This window comes from Dipodomys spectabilis, unplaced genomic scaffold, assembly GCF_019054845.1.
Source record: "Dipodomys spectabilis isolate Male_0828 unplaced genomic scaffold, ASM1905484v1 ptg000157l, whole genome shotgun sequence".
NCBI classification, from domain to species: Eukaryota; Metazoa; Chordata; class Mammalia; order Rodentia; family Heteromyidae; genus Dipodomys; species Dipodomys spectabilis.
In genome coordinates this window covers 8619754-8645169 of record NW_024870834.1, presented here as the reverse complement: position 1 = coordinate 8645169, position 25416 = coordinate 8619754, and the positions used below count along the sequence as shown (strand labels likewise).

At 37.8% G+C, this 25416-nt stretch overlaps 1 protein-coding gene across 2 annotated transcripts in view; it reads right to left on the bottom strand.

Annotated features, from left to right (window-relative positions):
• Eml5 (EMAP like 5) overlaps positions 1-25205 on the bottom strand; it is a 113735-nt gene extending 88530 nt beyond the window's left edge. For both annotated transcript variants that reach the window (XM_042692588.1, XM_042692589.1), the window contains exons 1-4: positions 25009-25205; positions 15507-15666; positions 4791-4889; positions 2090-2158 (exon numbers count right to left, since the gene is read on the bottom strand). In XM_042692588.1, the coding sequence (XP_042548522.1) occupies positions 2090-2158; positions 4791-4889; positions 15507-15666; positions 25009-25205 (525 nt within the window). The remainder of the gene's footprint in view (positions 1-2089; positions 2159-4790; positions 4890-15506; positions 15667-25008) is intronic.
• Between the last annotated feature and the right edge of the window lie 211 nt (positions 25206-25416).

The following is a 25416-nucleotide window of genomic DNA, read 5'->3' as shown; positions in this document are numbered from 1 at the left end:
GTAAAAATTATCTATCTATAGATAGATAGATGAATGGATAGAGTAACCAAAAGGTACATAGAAATGAATCCAATAAACTACACAGAAAAAGCCAGAAGTGGCACTGTGGCTTAGAATATCATTCTTGAACAAAAGAAGCTCAGGTCAGTGCCCAGGCCTTCAGTTCAAGCCCCAGGACTTGAAAAAATATATATTTGTTGTTGTTGTTGTTGTTTGTTTAGAATCAGACACAAGGGTCTGAGGACTGCCAGCTTAGGCAGAAAAGTCCATGACACTCCATTTCCCATTAAGCAGGAAAGAAACTAGACTGGAGGCATGGTTCAATTGTTAGAGGTTCAGGGTCACACAAAACACACGGAGATACAGTTTATTTTGTTTGAGAAAATGAGCTTTAAAAAAAAAACCAGAAAATGGAACATTTTAGCTTTATTTATAATATAAGACATGGAAGTGCACTGTAGCTCAAGTGGTAGAGCGCTCCCCTTGAGCTGAAGAGCTGAGGGACAGCGCCCAGGCCCAGAGTTCAAGCCCCATGACTGACCAAAAAAAACAAAAAATACAATATAAGACATTTATTAGGAATATGTATCAAATACCTTGTTAATCAAAGTAAGCCAAATATCTCTATCTGAATGTTTAAATTATGTACTGACAAAGAGCCTTCACTATTAATTTGTGTTGAAAACCAAAGATTTAATACTAATCATCCATCAAATCAATAGTTGAATATCAAAACCAGAATTACAACAGTTATCCATGGAAGACACATATATAAAAATGACTATATCATAAGAATGAATGATTGAGCTGGGCACCGGTGGCTCACGCCTGTAATCCTAGCTACTCAGGAGGCTGAGATCTGAGGATCGCGGTTCAAAGCTAGCCCGGGCAGGAAAGTCTGTGAGACTCTTATCTCCAATAAACCACTAGAAAACTGGAAGTGGCGCTGTGGCTCAAGTGGTAGAGTGCTGGCCTTGAGCTGAAGAGCTGAGGGACAGCGCCCAGGCCCAGAGTTCAAGCCCCACGACCAACCAAAAAAAAAAAAAAAAATGAATGATTGAATGCAAATTCTTATGAGGAATTGTTTTGTAAAATGGTGATGTAAGACAGTAGAAGAAAAATGAGTATTTTTGTCATTTGCATTGGTGATTTTAAGGTAACTCTAGACACAAAATGAATATTCTCACTGACTTTAAGGGCTTTAACACCCCAATGATAATAAAACACTATGGAGTTTGCATAAGGAAAGTAAATAGTTACCAATGTTACCAATGTTGAAGGCAAACAATGAGAAACCAAAAAAAAAATAACACTTTCAACAGGCTATCCTATGCTGAACCCTGTGACAACAAGCACTTAAAATATGCTACATCTGTAATTAACTCTGAGAATGGTAAAAGCAAGCACAGTACCAAGATATGAAAAGAAAGCTCAAAAAGCTGTAAATGGATAATCTAGGTTAAGCATCTAATAAGCAGCAGCACCACTCTCAATTTTGCTTCTTCAATTCCATTGTAGCTCTGTGAATGAAAAACTCCTTAATTGACTTTTTCTTACCCTTATACTTTTATTTGAAGCTGAAATATGAAAAAACAAAACAACAAATCCTATCTCATCAGACTACAAAATTCTTTATGGATAGAAGTTGTTCAATTCCCTTGGGCTGGGAAGATGGCTCAGTGGTAAAGCGCTTGCCTTGCATGCTCAAGGCCTTTTGATTCCTCAGCACCACATAAGCAAAAAGAAAAAAAAGCCGGAAGTGGCGCTGTGGCTCAAGTGGTAGAGTGCTAGCTTTGAGCTGAAGAGCTGAGGGACAGCGCCCAGGCCCAGAGTTCAGGCCCCACGACCGGACCCCCCCCCCAAAAAAAAAAAGTTGTTCAATTCCCAATTCACATCTATATCCCTCCCTTATAATGTCTCAAAATGACCACACAATAAGATTTGTTAGACTGAACACAACATTAAAAAATTAACATTTTAAAATTAAGAACTGTCAATATTTGAAACTATCCTGAGTTTTTAATAGCATGATATGAACTGAGTAACAAAAAATAAATATAACTATTATAAAACAAGACCCTTCTAGTACCTTGATATGTTTTACACCACAGCTGACAAGTTTATTTGGCTGGTACAAATCCCAAGAAATATCAAATATCTGCAAATAAATCAGATTCATTGTTAAAATATTTATTTCCAACATCACTTAAGAATTATGTCGAAAAGAGCACATGTTCAGTACCCCATCTATTAAAACGACAGCAATATGAATACATAATAACTAGAATCTCAATTACAAACTCTTAAGAAAAAGTAAATATGAAAACACATGATAAGTAATAAAAGCTATTTCTTAGTTTTAACTTTATAAGAGTGTATTAAAATTTGATACTATTTATGTTTAGGCAGGGTATTGCTATGTAGTCCATGGTGGCTTCAAACTCAAAATCCTCCTCTCTCAGCAACAAAGATTACAGGTATGCATCAATATGACTTGCTGTTTTCCCCCTTCTTTCCTTCCTTCCTTCCTTCTCCCCGTCCCCCCACCCCCCGGCCCCATACACACAGATTACTTAGCTCTCTGCCTCTTGAGCCAGCTTGACTTTTGCTAGCTAGTTGGAGATGGAGTCTCTTGTACTTTTCTGGCCAGGCTGGTTCCAAACCAAGACTTCCAGATCTCAGTTACCTGAATAGCTAGGATTATATGTGTAAGCCACCAGTGCCCAGTTAACTTTAATTTTTTTTCTATGTGTATGGCAGTCCTGTAGCTTCAATGAAAGGCCTGGGTGCTATCCCTGAACTTTATTTTTTATTTTTTGTTGGTCATGTGGCTTGAATTCTGGGCTTGGGTGCTGTCCCTCAGCTCTTCAGCTCAAGGCTGGCACTCTTCCTTTGAGCCACAATGCCACTTCTAATTTTCTGGTGGTTTATCAGAGATGAGTCTCACAGACTTTCCTGCTTGGGTTGGCTTTGAACCTGATCCTCAGAGCTCAACCTCCTGAGTGGCTAGGATTACAGGTGTGAGCCACCAATGCCCAGCTCCCTGAACTTATTTTGGATCAAGGCTAGCACTCTATTCACTTGAGTCACAGCTCTACTTCTGGCTTTTTAGTGGCTAACTGGAGATAAGACTCTCACAGACTTTCCTGCCCAGGCTGGCTTCAAATCACAATCCTTAGATCTCAGCATCCTGATTAGCTAGGATTACAGGCATGAGCTACTGGTACCTACTATAACTTAATTTTTTAAATAATAACTTGGTCTATAAATAATAATAGTTTAATAGAATTAAGTCATAGGCATGTACTGCATAATTTCTACAAAGATAAAAATTTGCACAGTTAGAAGTAAGAAATATTTCTATAGCTTTCTGTACATTTACTTAGATAGTAAATTGAGCTAAGTAAATAAGAACATACAGTTGTCAATAAAATGTTACATATTATGTGTTACATGTATAAGTCTGGGTAACAGAATCCTTCCTGATTATACTAAAAAACAAGTATTTTCTTAAAAATGCAAATAAACAGATATTTTTCTACAACATTTCTGGATTCATACAAAATAGAATTTTTTACTATGCCTTTATGTTGGTTCAATACATATATACACAAAAACATAAAAATTATACATTTTAAAGACATATGTTTTTCTGTGTTTATAAAAGTGGCACAAGCTATGGAAGAATTATTTTTTAATTAAGTTTTTTTTTTTTTTTTTTTTAAATTTTATTTTATTTTATTTGAGAACATACTGTACAGAGGGGTTACAATTACATGGGCAGGATAATGCATACATTTCTTACCAAGCATTGCATCCTCCTCCTTTGTTTACCCTTCACCTCCCTTCCCAGCCTCCCCCCTCCCTCCCACCCTTTTAATTAAGTTTTTATGAACTATTTTCATTAATAGTCTAGGAATTAGAATAAGGAATATTTTTACATGCTTCTAGAGAAAAAATGTTAGGCCTCTAAAAGTTTATAATTATACCTTAATTTGTTTATTTTTTTACTTACTGTAAAATTTTTATTTAATATTTATTTTTCAGTTCTGGGGATTGAACACAGGGCCTTGTACATACTAGACAAACACTCCACCACATAATAACATCTCTAGCCCACAGTAATAAATAATTTTAAATTCTCACAAGGCATATAAGATAAACATTGGTTCACCTTAACTGGTACGTATGCAACATATTAGTGGTGAAGCAAAAATCTTAGACACAAACCATTTAATTTAAAAACTGATATTTGAATGTATACATCCAAACATCAAATGGTATGAATCAAATATTAAATAGTCCTTTATAAATCAATTATATTTCAAAAAATCTGCTAAGAAAAAAACTTGCAGTTTTCCCCAACGCAAACAGAGTTAAAAGTTTTACGCTAACAATTACACACTGAATCATATTTCTGAGTCCTATAATATATACTAAGATTTTATAGGCACTTATAACTGCACAGCTTCATTGAGATATGATTCACACACTCTAAAACTTCTGAAATTTCAGTGTTTCTTAGTATGCTCATTGAATTGTAAAAGCATGACTACAGTTTTAGAACTTTTCATTGCTTGTAAAAGAATTCCATAATATTAGTAGGAATTCTACATTGTTCTCTAATTGTCTCTCTTTCCCAAAAATGGTATAATTTTTTACAAATTGTAAAAGCTTAATTAACTATGATATATCTGGAAAAACAAGACACTGAAGAGCACAGTATCCTGAACTTTCTTCTAGCCTTTTCTTGTCCAATATTCATTAGACATCCCAAGGAGGATACTTACCCTATCTGTGTGACCAGGAGCCATAGACAACATTTTCCCCCTTTTCCAGTCCCAAACACAAACTGTATTCTTTGAATCCAGTCCAACTGAAACCAAGCGCTGGATAATATCCAAAAGTCCAGGAGGGAATAAAAAGACAAACAAATCAAAGAACCACCAAATTATAATTGGCACATAAATTCTACTTAGGGAGTTTTACAAATATCAAAGTATACATTTCATAGATCTCATAGAAGAAAAGTAGATGTATTTTATGTTAATATTTATGCATACATACAGTTTTGCATACTAAGAAATGGAAGAAATACTTAAAATATCCTAAAAATAACTCCTGCCAAAACATTCTAGATAAAATATAAAAAATATTTTAAATCACACTGCTGAGAAGTTTAAGAATTAAGGATAATTGAGAACAAAAACAGATTCTCAGTGGGAATCCTGGAAGCTAATACATAGTCTATATCTACTCTAAAGGTATCAAATAAATCCTGGAACTCCTGATTTTTGTGTTGTAGGGCAAAGGAGAATAGGCTATAAAGTCTAGTGCTTACCCAAGGTAAGTATCTGACTTGCAACTAGAACTGACTCTAAGGTAGTGAAGCCCTCAGAACAAGGGATAAGAGGGAGTGGGGATTCTCCCTGAACATCTGTAACCAGAAATAATATTTACATTGTTGTAAAACCTAAATTCATACTAATCTTGACTTTTCAAGCAGGAAATTTCACTCAGTGATCCTTAGGGATGGTGTATTTTCAAGCAATTCCAACAATATGGTATATAGGCAAATATAAATCCATATAAGGGAATGCAACTTTCAAACTTTCCCTCAAAGAATTTCTATATAGCAAAATTCAATAAAAATAAACATAAGGCCAGGTGCTAGTGGCTCATGCCTGTAATTCTAGCTACACAGGAGGCTGAGATGTGAGGACTGCAGTTCAAAGTCAGTCCCAGCAGGAAAGTCTGTGAGACTCTTACCTCCAATTAATCACTAAAAAAGTCAGAAACAGAGCTATGACTCAAGCAGTAGAGCACTAGCTCAGGGACAGGACCCAAGCCCTAAGTTCAAGCTTCATGACTGACAAAAAAAATAAGCGTAAGATAAAAATAAAAACAAACTAAACATTCCCTATAACCCTAAGTAAAAAAATAAAGTTACAACAATCAGCAAAATCAGTGTTGTACAATACATCAGACATTGGAATTTTCATAAACAATATAAAATAAATGTAATGTAAGTAGAGAAAAATAATCAAGGCTTCATAATGTCTACATCAGATCAAAGAACAGGAAGCTATAAAAAGTATATAAAGTGTTGGATGTCAGTGGCTCACACCTGTATTCCTATCTACTAGGGAGACTGAAATCTGAGGTTCATGTTTCAAAATCAGTCCAGGCAGGAAAAGACATTTAGATTTTATCTCCCTTCCAACCAGGAAAAAACAGCTGAAAGCAGAGCTGTGGCTCAAGTGGTAGAACACTAGCCTTGAATGAAAAAGTTATGGGACAGCACCTAGACCCTGAGTTCCAGTTCCAGTTCCAGTACCAGCCCAAAAGAAAAGTACACAGACATATAAAGAGGCAAACAGAACTTCTAGGAAGAAAAAAATCAAACTGGTGAAATTAAAGCTCAATGGAAGAATTAAGTAACACATTAGGGGGAGATAAAAAATAGTTGATGAGACAGCTAGATAGGAAGAATGAAAGAGGGTTAAGAAACGTGAAAGGTACAATTCTAGACAAAAGTAGTATCAGACTTCAAAGCAAGCTTTTCATAAGGATTGATGTGATTTGTGAAAAACTTAGCCACATGTCAGACAAATGTTCAATTGTTTTAAAGGGATTTAATAACATGTAGCATTCAAAATGTAATATGCACAATGTCCGATATCTAAAAAAAAACAATACTGGCTGGTGGATTACGCCTGTAATCCTAGCTACTTAGGAGGTTGAGATCTGAGGATCACGGTTCAAAGCCAGCCCCAGCAGGAAAGTCCATGAGACTCTTATCTCCAATTAACCACCAGAAAACCAGAAGTGGAGCTGTGGCTCAAAGTGGTACAGCACTAGCCTTGAGCTGAAGATCTGAGGGACAGCACCCAGGCCTCATAGAGTTCAAGCCCCACAACCGAGGGGAAAACAATAACAACAATACTAGCATGTGATAAGATAGAAAAATAAGATCAATCACAAGGGTGGAAGGAATCAGTCAATAGAAACCAATACAGAAAATAGGCAGATGATGAAATGTGGAATATATTAGTAGTTAAAATGAAAATGCTTAAGACAAAAAGGATAAAAAGAGACAAATTAGGAGTCAGAGACTCAATCCTATGATCCTAGCCACTCAGGAGGCTGTGATCTGAACGTTAGTGGTTTGAGGATACCCTGGAGACAAGTAGCTCCAAAAGAAATGACAGAGAAAAAGACTGAAGAGCTGGGCATTGATGGCTCATGCCTGTAATCTTAGCTACTCAGCCACATAAGCAGAAAAAGCCAGAAGTGGCGCTGTGGCTCAAGTAGTAGAGCGCTAGCCTTGAGTTGAAGAGCTGAGGGACAGCACCTAGGTCCAGAGTTCAAGCCTCACAACTGATAAAAAAATTTTAAAAAAATAAAAAAGGAAAGAAAAGAAAAAGAAAAAGACTGAAGAAATATAACCAAAAATGTTCTAAATTTGATGATAATCATAAATCCATAAATATGTTCAACAAATCTCAAACAGAAAAATCATTCACATAGAAAAACCATACTTTAAGACAAATTATAATTGAATTACTGAGTCTAGTGTTAATGAAAAACATTCTAAAAGCAGTCAGAAAATAATTTTTTATGTATGGAAGAACAAATATCAAAAAAAAAATATCCTAGAGCTGCAGGTACGGAATAAGTAGTAGAGTATCTGTCCAGTATAGTTCAAACCCCAGTACTACCAAAATAAAAAACAATTCTCTTAGTCCTCACTCATTAAATGGAGATAATACATCACAGGGACAATATGAAAATTAACTGTGATCTTCCTAAATTCAGTCTCCTAAGTAACTAGTATTTCCTGCTGGGGCTGGCTTTGAACCGTGATCCTCAGATCTCAACCTCCTAAGTAGCTAGGATTACAGGCGTAATCCACTAGCCAGTATTTTTTTTTAGCTATTGGACACTGTGCATATTACATTTGAATGCTACATTTTATTAAATCCCTTTAAAACAATTGAACATTTGTCTGACATGTGGCTAAGTTTTTCACTGATCAGATCAATCCTTATGAAAGTCAATGGAATGACAAAAGTCAATGGAAATCTCTTTACAGTGTTAAAGGGGGAAAAAGTCACGTGAAACTGTATACTTAACAAAAATATCCTTTGAAAAGTAAGCCAAAACATTTCTCCCCCAAGCAAACAAAAGCTGGTAAGTAGAGGCAGGGACACACACTTGTCCGAGCTCCTTGGGAAGCTGAAGTAGGAAAATGGCTTGTCAGCAAATCTACACACTAGATACAATAATGGAAGTTTTTTTCAGACAAATATAAAGTTATTTTACACATATAACCAAGGATCCTCAAATGGTAAATCTGTAAATAAAACATTTTTACCTAAAATTTCCTTTAAATATAACTGTTGACAATAAAAAACCTGGTTATTCTGTGATTTATAAAATAAGAAATAAAATGATTAAAAATAGCACCATAAACACAAGGAGGAAAGTAAACAGTAAGATACACTTTTCCATTTCATTGGTGGGGGTGGGACAGAACTAGAGTTTTAATTCAGAGCCTCCTGCTTTCTAAGCAAGTGCTCTACTGTGTGTGTGTGTGTGTGTGTGTGTGTGTGTGTGTGTGTGTGTGTGTGTGTGTGTGTGTGTGTGTGTGTGTGTGTGTGTACAGAGAAAGAGAAGAGAGGAGAAGAAGAGAGAGACAGAGACAGAGAGAAACAGAGAAAGAAAGAGAGAGAGAGAGAGAGAGAGAGAGAGAGAGAGACTTTCTGAGCTGGCTGCTTTTGACATAGGATCTTAATTCCTGCTTGGGAATATGCCTGGATGGCATTCTTCCTATTTTTAATTTCCTACAGTAGCTAGCTAGGTTAACAGGCACATGCCACTGAAATGGAGTCTCACCATTATCTCCAAACTGGCTTGGAACTGTGATTTTCCTAAATTCAGTCTCCTAAGTAACTAGTATTATAGGTATGAGCACACAAAATGTCACAATCACAAAAATTGGGCTCATAAAATAGGGACCCACAAATTAAATAAATATAGAGTATGTTCCCTGACAATAACAGAATTAAATAAGAAATTAACAAGGAAGTTATTCAGAAAATTGCCCAAATATGTTAAAATTAACAATAACAGTTACTTCTAAATAACCGAGGAGTTGAAGAAAGTATAGGAAAAATGTGAGAAACAAATTCTCAGAGACTTATTGGTTTAGGGAATCTACAACCATCATGCCAATTTCTGACTATATCCTGTTTTCACAACTTAAGTTTTTCTGGAATACAGCCATACTCATTTCTTCACACTGGCTATGACTGCTTTCAAGCCACAGTGCAGAGATAAATTGCTACAACAAAAACCATATGGTTCACAAAGCTTGAAATATTTACTATCATGTGTTTTTTTTTTTAAGCTTAGCAAAGTATAGTTTAGCACATAAATTCTGGTATCAGACTTGCCAGACTAGCTGGTGGGCGTTGAGCAGTTATCTATGTAGCCTCTCAATACCTTACATTCCTCACTCATTTAATGGGGATAATACATCACAGGGACAATATGAAAATTAACATATTACATATGAAGAAATTAGAAGAGCTTGCTGGCATATGATTAGTGTCACATAAAGGTTTATATCCTCAGCACCATTACTAATAATTTAACATAACCATAATTAGCTTTAAGAACCCATGCACTTTGTTTATCCAAATGAGAAATGCTATGTAGAACCCAACTAAAAATAGCTTTAGAGAAGTAGAATTATGCCGGGCACTGGTGGCTCACACCTGTAATCCTAACTACTAAGGAGGCTGAGATCTGAAGATCACAGTTCAAAGCCAGTCTGGGCAGGAAATTGGAGATTCTTATCTCCAATTAACCATCAGATACTGGAAGTGGTGCTGTGGTTCAAAGTGATAATGTACTGGGATTGAGCAAAAGAGCTCAGCACAATGCCCAAGCCCCCAGTTCAAGCCCCATGACTGACAAAAAAAAACCAGTAGAATTATGATGTGAACCAAGTGGGAAGAATGAATAGCTCATATAAAGAAGACACAGAGCTAGGTGCTAGTGGCTCATGCCTGTAATCCTAGCTACTGAGATCTGAGGATTGCAGTAGAACACTATACACACATACATACATACATACACATACACACACACAGAGATACAGAATACAGTTTGTCACAATTTTATATCAAATCAAGCTAGCAAGAAAGCCTATACAGGAAGAGAAAATTATTTCCTCCTGCTAAGACTAACAATTAGGACCTGGAGGACTTCAGCAATTATCTAGCGAGGACAAAGATATCTACCTCATGCTACCGCATAGTGTAAAGACTAAAATGTCACAAGACAAATATAAAGTGCTGAACAGTTCTTTCTACTGATGCCTTTTTTTTGGTTAGAAAATCTCAACTGGACACAAACTTTGAAACTCCATGTATCCAAATAGAGAGCCAGTCCTGGAGACATGACTCAATGGTGGGGCAATTATGTAGTATAAAGCAGCTAACATTCAATCTACAGCATAGAACATAAATAGAACTTTAAAGCATCTAGCTTATAGGCAGCATCAAAGTAAGCCTGAGAAAATGCACTCTGTAGGCTTGGCAGTATGATGACCCAAATCAACTTCCTTAAGCAGAGGTCAAGGAACAAGAATCAGGGCAGAAAGAACAGTTAAATACTACCTCTTTTAGGTTTCTACACTTTTACTTTGCCATTTTCTCTCACATTTGACCCAGTCTGGGTAGATGATGAATTGGATAATGAGAGTTTCACAGAAAAAGTAATGCTTAATCTATATCTTAAAGGAAGGTGCAAAAGTAATAGAAAGTACATTTCAGATCCAGGAGCCCAGACCTCAAGACCCCAGTGCTTTCAAAACAAAGCCAGTAATTCAACATGTCTTGTCAAGAAGTATCAATGGGAAAATTGCAAGAGACTAAGCTGGAGAGTTAGCCAGAGCCAAAAGAAAAAGTAGGCTTTGTCATTTGATAGTTTCAGAATGAACAAATAATGTAGTTCAAATGCGTAGGATTGGGTATATATTGAACATTCAAGGGGATTACTTGAAGTTAAGAGAAGCCAGAGCCACTGCGGTATAGAAATTGAAGTCCTAGGTTCAGATAATCATTTGTGGGGTGGAAAACTGAAAATTTCTGATAAACACTAACATGAGACAGACACTAATACAAGGCTCTTTTAAAGATAATAAGCAACAATCAGAGAAGGTGAAGAAAATCAGGTAAAGAAGCCTCTGTCTAGTTTCCCAAATTCCTCCTTGATCATATTCCCAAATAAAATTTTACTTGTGCTCATTAGCTGAATTGAAAATAGTACATCATTCAAGTAAGAAAAATGACCTGCATATACTAGAAGCATATCATGAGTTCCTGAAACTATAAAACAAATTCAAATAAAGTGCAATTAAATGATTAAACTTCTGATTCTAGTATGATACACCTTGCAATCTCAGTGTTCTGATATTACAAAGTCCTGGGGTTTAAACTCAGGGCCTGGGCACTGTCCCTGAGCTGCTTTTTTTGCTCAAGGCTAGCACTCTACCACTTGAGCCAGAGTGCCACTTCCAGATTTTTCTGTTTATGTGGTACTGAGGAATCGAACCCAGGGTTTCATGCATGCTAGGCAAGCACTCTATCACTAAGCCACATTCCCAGCCACAAATCACAAATTGTATCGAGGATGCTGGGCTTAACTGAATAAATAGGGGTCAAAGCATACTGAAAGCCAGTGTAAATTAGGGTTTAGAAAAACAATTAAAGAGAGGCAAATTCAAGAAAAAAATAAAATAGGTATCTGAGGTATGTTTCAATATCAAGAAAACGAAAAGGCCCTTGGAAAAGCCAAGGTTCTGTGTGAACTCACCACTCCAACACATTCCTATTTTGCAAAAATGATCCTCTATATTATGTGTTTTCAAACTCAAAGATAAACTGAATTATTGTATTTTATGCCATCTTATAACAAATTTAGATGTAAAAACTATTCTTAGCTCATTCTACAACTAAGCAGAATTGTAACTATCACTTAGATTTGTGTTAAAAATGATGTATTTTTATAAAGTATGGTTTGTGAAGGAAGGGTGCAGTACTCGGGGATTGAACTGAGGGCTGTGTGCTCATTAGGCAGGAGATTTACCACTCCAACTATGGCTCCAGGCTTAAATGACAGTCATATACACACATACACACACACAGAGAAAATGGAGTCTCACAGATTTTTTTTTCCCCTTTGGCCTGGGCTGGCTTGGAACTGCAATCTTCCTAATCTCAGCCTCTGGAGTAGCTAGAATTAGAATTTCTTGTACAAGCCTCAGGTGCACCAGCCAGTCTTTTTTTTTTTTCTGGTCATGGGACTTAAACTTGTCCCTGTGCCTGAGTTTTGTTTTTGTTTTTTTTTTTTTGCTCAAGGCTAGCGCTCTACCACTTTGAGCCACAGCTCCATTTCTGGTTTTTAGGTGGTTAATTGGAGATAAGAGTCTTACATACTTTCCTGCCTGGGCTGGCTTCAAACCACTATCCTCAGATCTCAGCATCCCAAGTAGCTAGGATTATAGGTGTGAGCCACTGGTGCCTGGTTAGCCAAAGTCATATTTTAAAGATGAAGTATTAAGCTTCTCCTCCTCCTACTCCCCTCTCACTTACTATATGAAGTTTTATTCTCTGATTAATATGAATTCATAGAAATAGCTTTTTCAGGCCCAAACTACCCTCAATAAGGTAAAATGTATGAGTGTGGATATTCACCTCATTTAGAAGAAATCTTCTGGAATAAGAATAGTCAGAAACTTACTGACTGGGTAAGTCCTAAATAATCATTTACAATTTTAAACCTAGTATAAAGTGCAAAAATCAGACTATTCCCTACTTGGTATTCCATAAACAGTTTACAGATATAATAAACAAATACATATATTCTCTCAAATATACTTTTCAAAGTACAGTATTGAGATTTCTTAATTTTCAATTGACACCAGTTCCTTACAATTTAACTGTTCTTAAAACTGGATGACTTTTTTTTGAAATGTAAATAACCTCCTCCAAATTATACGTTTGGGAGGCAGTAAAGCATTGCGATGAACAACATGAGCTTTGCAGTATGACTGACCTGGGTTCCGCTCTGTCTCCATTTACTAGCTGTGTAACCTGGGACAAGTTATTTAACCTCTCTAAGTCTCAGTTTCTTTATCTGTAAAATAGAGATAATAACAGTATCTATTTCATAGTGTTGTTGTGAAGAGTAAGTGAGATAATGCAGGCATAGTAAAATGCCTGGCACTTACTATGTGTTCCACAACTTTCAGATACTATGTTTTAGAAGCTTAAAATTATAATAGCATGTTCTCATGAAGATCTATAATGGTAGAATACATGTGTCCAAGATTTTCTTCTAAGCTGATCAAAGTAAGCAAACTTAAAAGGCTCTCTACCCGTAAAAGCTATGGGAATGATTTTTCCTTGGAGAAATGTGCTAAAGGAAGTTTTCAAGAAAGCAATAGATTACATTCTAAAAAAACAATTTTTAAGAAGAATCCATCTATATTTAAAGTATATAGATTCTCACAGTTAAAAATCTCGAGTTATCGTACTGTAAATAATTCATTTTTGAAAACATTTAACATTTGCTTCATAATATTTTATACTCCTGTGAAGTAAGAAAAAGTATTATTCTCTTTTCTTTAAAGAAGATAATGACATTCTGCTATGAGGACACTAAAAGACATGAAAGGTAACAGTTCAAATGGAATTGAGTTTAGTTTCTATAACTATTAATCCTTACTTCAGGATGAAATTAAATCCAAAAGCATATTTTTTCTACATAAGGAGTTCCAATTAAATCTCTCCAGGTCTCTTGAAAGTCATCACCTACATAAAGAAACCATTCCTCCGAATAATTCAGAACCATCTACTATCTTTTTTTTTTTTTTGTCAATCGTGGGGCTTGAACTCTGGGCCTGGGCGCTATACCTCAATTCTTCAACTCAAGGCTAGTGCTCTATTATTTGAGCCACAGCACCACTTCCAGTTTTCTGGTGGTTTATTGGAGATGAGAGTTTCATGGACTTTCCTTCCCTAGGCTGGCTTTGAACCATGATCCTCAGATCTCAGCCTTCTGAGTAGCTAGGATTACAGGTGTGAGCCACCAGCACCCAGCTCTATCATTTTTGAAGAAATAGAATATACCTCATCTGTGTCTGTAAAATCACGATCTCCAAAACCAATCTTATGAATTATAAAGTAGGTAATTAAAATTGTTCTGTAAGCTAAGATAACTTTAAAGTCTAATTTCAACATAAACCTTTTAAAGATTATCTATTAACTATGCCTGAAAAATCTAACATTCTGTCATGTTTGAAATATGTTTTAGGTAAAATAATGTTCATACAATCACTATGCAAATGCTCTTAATTTATTTAAATTTTTAAAAAAATCACTGAGTAGGGGTGGAAAGGTGGCTCAGTGGTAGAGGGCTTGCCTTGCATGCATGAGGCCTGGGTTCGATTCCTTAGCACAACATAAGCAGAAAAAGTCAGAAGTAGCGCTGTGGTTCAAGTAGTAGAGCGCTAGCTTTGAGCTGAAGAGTTGAGGGACAGCCCAGAGTTCAGGCCCCATGACTGACCAAAAAAAAAAAAAAGATAAAGATTAGAGCATGTCTGCTCCACAGCAGGCCCAAGGAAGATTGTCACTTAAAAGTGGTAACATTTAGGAGGAGGCTGCAATGCTTGGTAAGAAATGTACACATTATCCTGCCCATGTAACTGTAACTCCTCTGTACAGTATGTTCACAAATAAAATTAAATTAAAATAAAAAAAAAAAAGTGGTAACATTTAAGTGGATGACACACAATCTTGCTTCCAACTTCCCTCTTCCATTCCCAAAGCTAGTCCAAGGCCAAGAAGAATGCCCTTGGTTTGTGGGTCCAGTATTGTCTACCTCATTGTTTTTAATAAAAATATAATTATTAAAGATAACCTTTAAGTACCTGAAGATATAGCTCTGCTTAGAAAAAAAATTTTAATACTTTTTTATTGTAAAAATAGTGTACAAAGTGGTTACAGTTACATGAATAAGGTAATGAGTACATTTCCTATCAAGCATTGTTACCTCCTCCTTAGTTTTATGCTTAGAAAAATTTAAATTTTCCTAAGATATTTTTCATCTGTCCTATCAAAATACCCTATTCTCAAGAGTTGCACATAAAATTTTCTACAGCAATCAGGTAATATGGCACTAAATCAGAATCTCTCTGGCATTACAGTAGTAATTCATTTAACTAAGGAAGTTCTTAAGATGATAAAAAGCCCGATCCTTTAATTTTTATCACATAAGTCAACCACCTACCATACGACATTTATACACATCTCCACCTTTGCATGAACATTTTTCATCAGTTGCTCTTCAATTCATATTTATAGATTTATAATCATGTATTATAGTACACATTTTAAAACATTACTTTAAAAAGGGAAAAAATTATCACATACCTGTCCATCTAAGTCGAATGCTAAACAAGCTATACCATGTGTATGAACATCCTTTAGAACTGATATGGTCTGCACAGTATATGAATCCCAAACACAGATATAAGGCTCTTTCCCAACTTGTCCTGTTGCTACTAATACTCGTTCAGGATGCAGTGCAAGACTATAAAATAAAGAATAAAATAAATAATAAGACTTAGAAGTTGCCATTTGAGCTTTTATAGTCTTTGTATACATAACATATATGTATGCCAATATGCACATTATAGTTTATTCATCTTAACTAATTTGGATTTAAAATAATTTCTATAAAGTCTTTTCTAAGAATTACTACTCTTAGTCGTATAACAAGCAGTTAAAGATATACTACTTTTACCCTTCATTATCCCTATATGGTAAGTGTACATAAACTTCTCTTCTTTTTCTGGGCCTGGGCGCTGTCCCTCAGCTCTTCAGCTCAAGGCTAGCGCTCTACCACTTGAGCCACAGCACGACTTCTAGCATTTTTTCTTTTTGCTTATGTGATGCTGAGGAATCGAACCCAGGGCCTCAGGCATGGAAGGCAAGTGTTCTACCACTGAGCCACCTTCCCAGCCCGTACATAAACTTCTCAAGAAAAGAACTTTCATATCAACAGAACTAAAATACTAAATTTGTAGCAACTCTACTATATTGCATTTTCTCATTTGGTACTATCTATTTTTAAGCCCTGTCTTCCATTTGACCATTACTTATTCATTCTAGTGGTATTAGGGTTTGAATTCAGGTCCTACTAGGCAGGTCCTCTACTACTGGAGCCATATCCCATTATTTTTATTACATAGTATTAGACCAAATCTGTGTGTGTGTGTGTGTGTGTGTGTGTGTGTGTGTGTGTGTGTGTGTGTGTGTGTGTGTGTGTGTGTGTGTGTGTGTGTGTGTGTGTGTGTAAGAGAGGGGAGAGAGAACACTCAGGGCCTCATGCTCCTTCTCATCCCAATCCCCACTCAAGGCTTAGTGCTCTACCACTTCTAGCTTTCTACCTTCTACCACGTACAGCTTTTTTTTTTTTTTTCTGTCAGTCGTGGGGCCTAAACTCTGGACATGGGCACTGTCCCTCAACTCTTCAGCTCAAGGCTAGCACTCTACCACTTGAGCCACAGTGCCGCTTCTGACTCTTTCTGCTTATGTGGTGCTGAGGAATCAAACCCAGGGCCTCATGTATGCAAGGCAAGCACTCTACCACTGAGCCACCTTCCCAGCCCCCACTTACAGCTTTTTGCTAGTTAACTAGAGATAAATCTTGGATTTGTTCAGCGTTGCTGGCTTGGAACTACACTACTTAGATCTCAGCCTCCTAAATAGCTAAGATTACAAGCATAAGCCACTGTCTCCCAGCTTAGACCAAATCGTAATGGCACTTAGTAGCACTACAGTAATATTATGTAAATTACAAATCCTCTGTAATAAACAGAAAGGTCATTTATGATTCACAGAAAGTGATCTACAAGTATTTAAAATTAAGACAAAGATTTAACAGTTTGTGAGGATTTATGTACATTAACACAGGCATGGAGTAAAATAAATTTCTACTTGATTTTTTCTAAAAATTGGTTTTAAATATCAGATTCATCTTTAAGATGGAAAACAAATCATTTTTAGCATCAGAATGAAGGAACTAAAAAGGGAAAGTGAGGAAGCTATTAAAACAAAATCTCTGGATTGGATGATGATGATAAGAGAAAGGGAAAGGTCTAAGGTGACTCTAGCTTGTGCACTGGATTAGTTTGAGGTGGAATTTATCATGTCAGGGAATATAATAGGAGAAAAGATGAGTAGGAATGTAAAATTGACCCAATACATGAAAATCAACAAATACATATATAAAATAAAACATAATCTTCCATATACATAGACACAAAAAAATTCTTAATAAAAATCCAACCCCATTCACAATAAAACACATACACACACACACACACACACACACACACACACACACACACACACACACACACACACACACACACACACAGATACACCTGCCAGGCCCCGGTGGCTCATTCCTGTAATCCTAGCTACTCAGGAGGCTGAGATCTGAGGATCAAAGCCAGCCAGGGGAAGGAAAGTCCATGACACTCTTATCTCCAATTACCCACCCGAAAACTGGAAGTGGTGCTGTGGCTCAAGTGGTAGAGCACTAGCCTTGAGCTGAAGAGCTGAGGGACAGCACCTAGGCCAAGAGTTCAAACCCCACAACCAAAAAAAACCACACACAAACACACACACACACACACACACGCACGCACGTATGCACGCACGCACGCACACACACACACACACACACACAACCAACAACCTGATAACAGCATCTACAAAAACCTACAACTAACAACATATTCAATAATGAAAGCCTGATAGTATCAAACTAAATATATTCAATAATGAAAGCCTGGTAGTATCAAACTAAGTATAGGAACAAGAAAAGGATGTCAGCTCTTACAATTTTATGCAGCATGATACTAAACTGTCTAACCAGGACAAGTAAGACAGAAAGAAACAAAAGAGAAGTAAAACAGTCTCTGCTTGTACATGGTATTTTTTTGTCAAGAAAATCCTAAGAAATCTACGAGCAAAAAAAGAGCTATAAAAGAGCTAACCAAGGTTGCAGGAGATAAAAACCAACATAAAAAGTTAGTTGCAGGTTTGGGTATGATGGTATTTGTTTGGAATCCAGGTACACAGGAAGCAGAAATGAAAGGATCATATTTTGAGGCAAACATAAGCAAAAAAAAAAAAGTGAGACTATATCTCAAAACAACAACAAAACATACACACACAACAAAAACAGAAAACAAACAACAACAAAAAACCCCAAGCTGTGCTGTGCTAGGCTGTGTAGTTCACATTTGTAATCCCAGCTATGAAGGGAAGATACACAAGAGAATCCCAATTCATGCTGGTTCCAGGCAAAAATAGGAGACTCTATCTGAAAAATAAGTTAAAAAGCAAAAAGGGATGGGGTGTTGCTCAATAAAGCACCTGTCTAGCAATCATGCAGGCCTAAGTTCAAACTCCAGTTCCATATATACAAAAACAATTCAGTTCCACTTCTATAGACAATTTAAAATTAAATCAGAAAACAATCCAATCTACAGTAGCATTAAAAAAATTGGGAATAATATATAATAAAACTTGCAGCCGCGTGCCAGTGTCTCACACCTGTAATCCAAGCTACCCACAAGGCTGAGATCTGAGGATCCTGGTTCAAAGCCAACCCGGGCAGGAAAGTCCGTGAAACTCCTTTTTTTTTTTTTTTTTGGTCGGTCGTGGGGCTTGAACTCTGGGCCTAGGCGCTGTCCCTGCACTCTTCAGCTCAAGGCAAGCGCTCTACTGCTTGAGCCACAGCACCACTTCTGGTTTTCTAGTGGTTTATTGGAGTCTCACAGACTTTCCTGCCCAGGCTGGCTTTGAACCTCGATCCTCAGATCTCAGCCCCCTGAGTAGCTAGGATTACAGGTGTGAGCCACCGGGGCCTGGCTCCGTGAAACGTTTATCTCCAACAAAACACCAGAAAACCGGAAGTGGCACTGTGGCTCAAGTGGTAGAGTGCTAGCATTGAGCTGAAGACCTGAGGGACAGCACTCAGGCCCAGAGTTCAAGCCCCAAAATCAACCAAACAACAACAACAACAAAAACTTGTACACTGTAATCTACAAACTTCCACTGAAAGTCACACTAGTGGCTAATGCCTACAATTCTAGCTATCTGAGAGACAGAGAGGATTGTGGTTTGAGGCTAGTCCCAGTAAAAAGTTTCCAAGACCCCATCTCAACCAACAGCTGAGCATGGTTGTACATAACTATCATTCCAATCACCTGAGAAGTTAAGATCCTGAGAATAACAATTCCAGGCCAGCCAGCCCCCAGCAGGGAGAGGGGGACATTTGTGAGATCACATCACAACAGAAAAGGCTGTGTATGGTGGTACATGCCTGTCATCCCAGCTTTGGTGGTAAGCATAAATAGGAGGATCATGGCTTAGGCTGGCCCAAGCAAAAAGTGAGACCCTATCTCAAAAATATCGAGAGCAAAAAGGGTGGCTCAAGTAGTAGAGTGCCCGTCAAACAAGCGCAAACCCCCTAGTTTAAACCTCAGTACCATTTAAAAAAAATCTAGATAAATGGGCAAACACCTCAGGTTCTACGCTTGAAAGAATATTCGTAAAATGGCAATTCTTCCTAAATTAATCTAAAATCTCTATAATTCCTGTCAAAAGTACCAGTTGCTTTTGTAGCAATTCTAACAATTCTAGTATTCAGAAAGACCCAGAATAGTCAGAACAATCTTGAAAAGAACCAAGTTGAAAAGCATATACTTTCCAATTTTAAATTTATCAACTTAACACAAAACTATAGGAATCAAGATGGCATAGCACTGTCATAAAGATAATAAAATCAAATTAAAGGCCCAGAAATCAATTGTTGATCAACTGATTTCAACAAGTGTGGTACCAAGACAATTCAAGGTTGATAATGGTCTTTCCAAAAGATGCAATTTGGACACCTGAATATCCACATGTGAAGAATAAATTTGTATCTTATCTCAAGCCACATACAAAACTCAACTCAATATAGATCAAGAGCCTAAATATAAAAGCAAAAATTATAAAATTCTAAGAAGGAAGTATTAAGCATACATCTTACAGACTTTAAAAGAAGCAATGGTTCTCTTACATGTGACACCAAAAGTGACAAAAAAAATTAAAATAGACTTAATCAAAAAATTTGAGAAGGAAATCAGTAGGAGAAAGAAGGAAGAAAGGAGAGGGAGAGTAGGGGTGAATATGATTGCAGTACATTATATGAATGCAAATAGCCTAGCTAAATCACTAAAAACTGCAAAAAGAGGGGGAGTAGAGGAGGTATGAAAGATCAATAGAGGGGGTAAATTTGGACAAGTACATTATATGCCTCTATGGTAATATCAATGAAACGGGTCCAATCAATATATGCTAATTTAAAAATCTGAAAATCAGACTTCAGTGTTTCTAAGAATGGCCATGAAGAATATGAAAATACACCAGACAATGGAAGAAAATATTTGCATAGCATAATTAATCTAAATTGGCAAATATATCCAGAACATAAAAAGTCTTATAATAATTCCTGTTAGGCCTTAAAAAGTTACTAATCTATTAGAACCCAAATAATAAACACAAAAATATTGATTCATCATATATACTAATGTTAAACATTCTAAATTGCTTTTCCAAATACAATTTTGATTTGCACTGAATAAATGAAGCCTATTTACTATAACTACTGAGCTGTCAGAAACCACTTTTATTAGATTACAGTGAGACTTGTATTAATTTCTTTCTTAAGAACACCATATCACCTACTACAATGGAAGAAAAGAACTCTACTGTCTTAAAAAAGGAAAAGCTATAATACAAAGCAATGAATTACTATTCAAATCTGCAATCATATAGTATGGTATACTTCTCAAATTATTTCAGATGCATTGTCATTTCAGCTTATCATCACTTAAGGAGACACATTCATTATGTTTTAACAACAACAAGGAACTAGATAATGGTATACTTCTCAAATTATTTCAGACGCATTGTCATTTCAGCTTATCATCACTTAAGGAGACACACTGACAACAACAAGGCACTTCAAATCTACAAAATACACAAACAATGGGCCCTGTCACTCTCATAATTAAACAAGAGTGAAGTACCAAAATACACCAAGTTAACCTCATTGTATCAATGGTCATCACTGGTCTAAATGATTTTAAAACTTTTGATAATATCCACCACCTTTAAAGGTGACAGGACAAACTTGCAAAAAATTGTGGATGGGCAGTAACTGGAGAACAAAATGTAAAAGTGATCTTATTCTTTTAAAAGACAACTGGTTGCTGGGCTCATGCCTATAATCCTAGCTAATCAGGAGGCTGAGATATGAAGATTGTGGTTTGAAGCCAGCAGGAAAATCTGTGAGACTCTTATCTCCATTAATTAAAAAAAAAAAAAAAAAAAAAAGCCAGAAGTGGAGCTGTAGCTCAAAGTGGCAGAGTGCTAGCCTTGTGCAAAAGAACTCAGGGAGAGAGGGCAGGCCCTGAATCCAGTCCCAGCCAAACCCCCAAAAAAGAAAGACATCTGGCAACAGTTTCAAAAACTAAACCAGGCTACTGATGTGCATTTAATTGAAACTGGTACTAGTAGCTTATAACAAAAGCTTAAATCTGGGGCTGGGAAGATGGCTCAGTGGTAGAGCGCTTGCCTTGCATGCATGAGGCCCTGGGTTCGATTCCTCAGCACCACATAAGCAAAAAGAAAAAAGCCGGAAGTGGCGCTGTGGCTCAAGTGGTAGAGCACTAGCCTTGAGCTGAAGAGCTGAGGGACAGCGCCCAGGCCCAGAGTTCAGACCCCACAACTGGACCCCCCCCCAAAAAAAGCTTAAATCTGTTGTAAATATCTAATAACCACAGAGTTTTATCAATTTAATTTGAGCCACACACACAAAGAAAAAACTCCAGTAGTATATCTGATATTAAAGATCATTTCTACATAGAAAATAATTACTAGGATAAATATTAGTGACTACAGAAGTATAAGGTAGTCAGATATATGCAAAAAGAAAGTAGACAAATATAAGCAATGCAGAGAGAATGATGAGATGTCACATGGCACCACTAATGGCAATCATCATAGATGAGTTGAGATTACAGAAGTGATCATATCTTTATGACCAATGTAACACATTTTTGAAACCTAGGAATGATAACCTACTTGTTTTGGACTAATCTTAGCTCCAGACTATCATATCTGACCATGCAAGTTTAAGAAAATATGAAAACAAAACTAAAGGTGAAAACAGCATTTTTATTACTAAAACTTATTATCACATCATTGTTTTCTACCATGCATCACACTGATAAAAAAAAAAAATCACATCTTTAGCCGGGCACTGGTGGCTCATGCCTGTAATCCTAGCTACTCAGGAGGCTGAGATCTGAGGATTGAGGTTTAAAGCCAGCCCAGACAGGAAAGACTGTGAGACTCCTATCTCCAATAAACCACCAGAAAACCCGAAGTGGCACTGTAGCTCAAGTGGTAGAGCGGTTGCCTTGAGCTGAAGAGCTGAGGGACAGTGCCCAGGCCCAGAGTTCCAGCCCCACGACCGACCAAAAAAAAAAAAAAATTACTGGAATAGTTATAACTACAGATCAAACACTGAATTTAAAAAATACAGTGGTCTTAATGGTTGCTTGACTTATTGCCAGACATTAATCTGTCATTAAAATTTTCAGAGCCCTTTGATTTATTCCTAACTTACATTATCAGTGCCGTGCTAAATTTGTGACACTTTTTTAAATACATGATATGATTCAGATATTAATACCCATTACAACTTTTCTGGAAACCTATTTTAAATGTTATAAATTAAGGATGTGACGTTATATAAAAGCATAGGAAAGTATTTGATGTGGCATAGAGTATGTTATTTAAAAATATTTTGAGATTACATATATTTGGGTTATACAATTATCCAATAAGCAGCCCAAATCATGACATTCCTTACAGTTCACTGAAACCAAACATGAATTTTCATGGAATATAGCTTAGTAGTAGAGCACTTATTGAGATCCTGGATTCAATCCCCAGTACTGGAAAAAAAAAAAAAAAAAAAAGTAGTGTAATGCATAATGTGGCTTCTAATCACTGTTACCATCACCCCAAATAGAGCATATCTGTTAAGAGTAAAGACAATTCAAATGTACTATGAAGACCCTAAATCCTTTACACCTGCAGTACTTACTTCATTCAGCCTAACACACATGATCTTGAGGACTGCTACTTCATCTAGGTGGAGCTTATATACCTGGTACTGGGAGAGCCCTAATTCATGAAAAAGATGAGGAAAAGATGACAGGACAGGGGAAAAAAACAAAGAGACTGAAGTAAACTCTGCTGTTAGGGTGAAGAGCAACATAGATAATTACTATGGTTTGTGTTTAAGCTAGCAATTTGAATGATTATACTAGATGTCTACCACTACAAAAAGAATCCTAATTTGAAATGTATGTGTAACTGGGCATATTAAAATGAATCCTTGTGCAAGCAATTAATGCTAATAAAAAAATCCTAATTTGAGAAAATTAAAATGAGTGGCCAATCTCCTTTCCAAAACAACTCATAGAGCAAAATCTAGAAAAACCCGGCGTTGCTTCATTCTCTATCCACAATATGAAATTTTGCTTTCCTTTTCTCTTTTGTCCTACCTTTGTTTGTTCTAGGCCTGCTTTTCCCTCCCACACATTACAGATGTACAGAGAGACAAAACCAAACTGCTCCGTGGAATTTCAGTACCACAGACTGTTACTACAAGACATCAAATCAACACACTAGATATGAAATAACCAACTTCAATCCTGTGGAACATTCAAGAAGGACTAAAATTAAGCCACCAAAACCAATCACAGAACCTCTGTGAGTAACTGCTCAAAGCAGCCTACAAACACAATCCCAAAATGTTTACATGTAATATCCCCCGTAAAGGATGAAAACGCTGTGTTGGAGGCAATAATCAGTAGCCTAGAGGAATCTCTTAAGCACCCAACTACTACAAAAGTTTTACTGAACCTCTGACTGAAAAACGACACTTTAAATATGCCACTCACTAAGGAAATGTAAACAAGCACCTAGACCAACGTAAAGATATTGCTCAAGAAAGAATAAAATACACAGCAAGTCTGTGATTTTAAACAAAACCAATAAAGTAGGCGAGTAAACGAACAGGAGTATTTTCATGAAGATGGTAATCTGTGGAATTATTTGGGGTAACTTTTTCAAATCAAGATGTACCCCTAAGCTGACTTTGGGTGTGCCAATTTTAACTTCCAATGAATCGCGCGAAGGCTGCCTTTCTATTTGCTGCTAACTGCAGTCGGCGAGACCCGAACCCAATAAAGAATCGTTCAGGCGGAGAGAGGAGGTGCGTGCGCTCCAGGATGCCGCCCTGGGCGCGCTCGCCCGGACCAGCCTGAGCTGCGCGGGGGCTCGGGTCAGTTCTCTAGGAGGGGAAAGGATGTTTTTGGCCCTCGCTCTTTAAGAATCCATTTAATAAGAAACCTCTCCTGGGGTTTTCTTCTTTTAATTGGAGCGCTACCTAAAGAGCCTCTCTTTTCAGAGGTTTGTGTTTTGGTTTTTAAATCATTCGGGTCGGGGGTGGGGAAAAGGTAAGAAGCAAGCCAGCGGAAGGCCCCATGCACCTGCGGATGGGGGAACGTGATGGGGGGCGGGGGGAAGAACTGGAAGCCGGGATGGGATGCGGGGAAGCGGGGTGACAAGTGGGCTGGGCTCGGGACCAGGCAGCGGCGGTTCCTCGGTGTGTATGGGGGGGGGGGGCGGTGATGCTCCCCGCCAAAGCAGTCACGACGCGCGGCCAGGGCGGCCAGGTGCCAACTCCAGGCCGGGGGGGGGCGACGCCCCCGGGCCGCGCGCCCCGTACCTGATGATGTCGTCGCTGTGGCCCCGGTAGAACTTCTGCCGGTGCTCGCGCGGGCTGTACACCACGCCGACGCCCGCCACGAAGTAGACGATCTCCTTGGCCGCCGTGTAGTAGAGGTTGTTGCGGCACTGGTGGCCCCGGTAGCCGTACACCCACTCGAGCCGCAGGTGGCAGCTCGGGGCGCTCCGGGCCGCCATGGCGGGGCGCCCACCCGCCGCTGGGCTCGGGCCCGCGGTGGCCTCGCAGAGGCGAGGGCGGCGGCGGCGGCCCGGCCGGCGACCCGAGCCTCCGCCGGCTGGCGGCTGGGACTCCGCGCCCGCCCGCCGCGTCCTCTACGCGGCGCCCGGCAGGTGCATCCCGCGTCAGCCCACGGGCGGGAGGGGACGCCGCGCCCCGCCGAGCATGCCG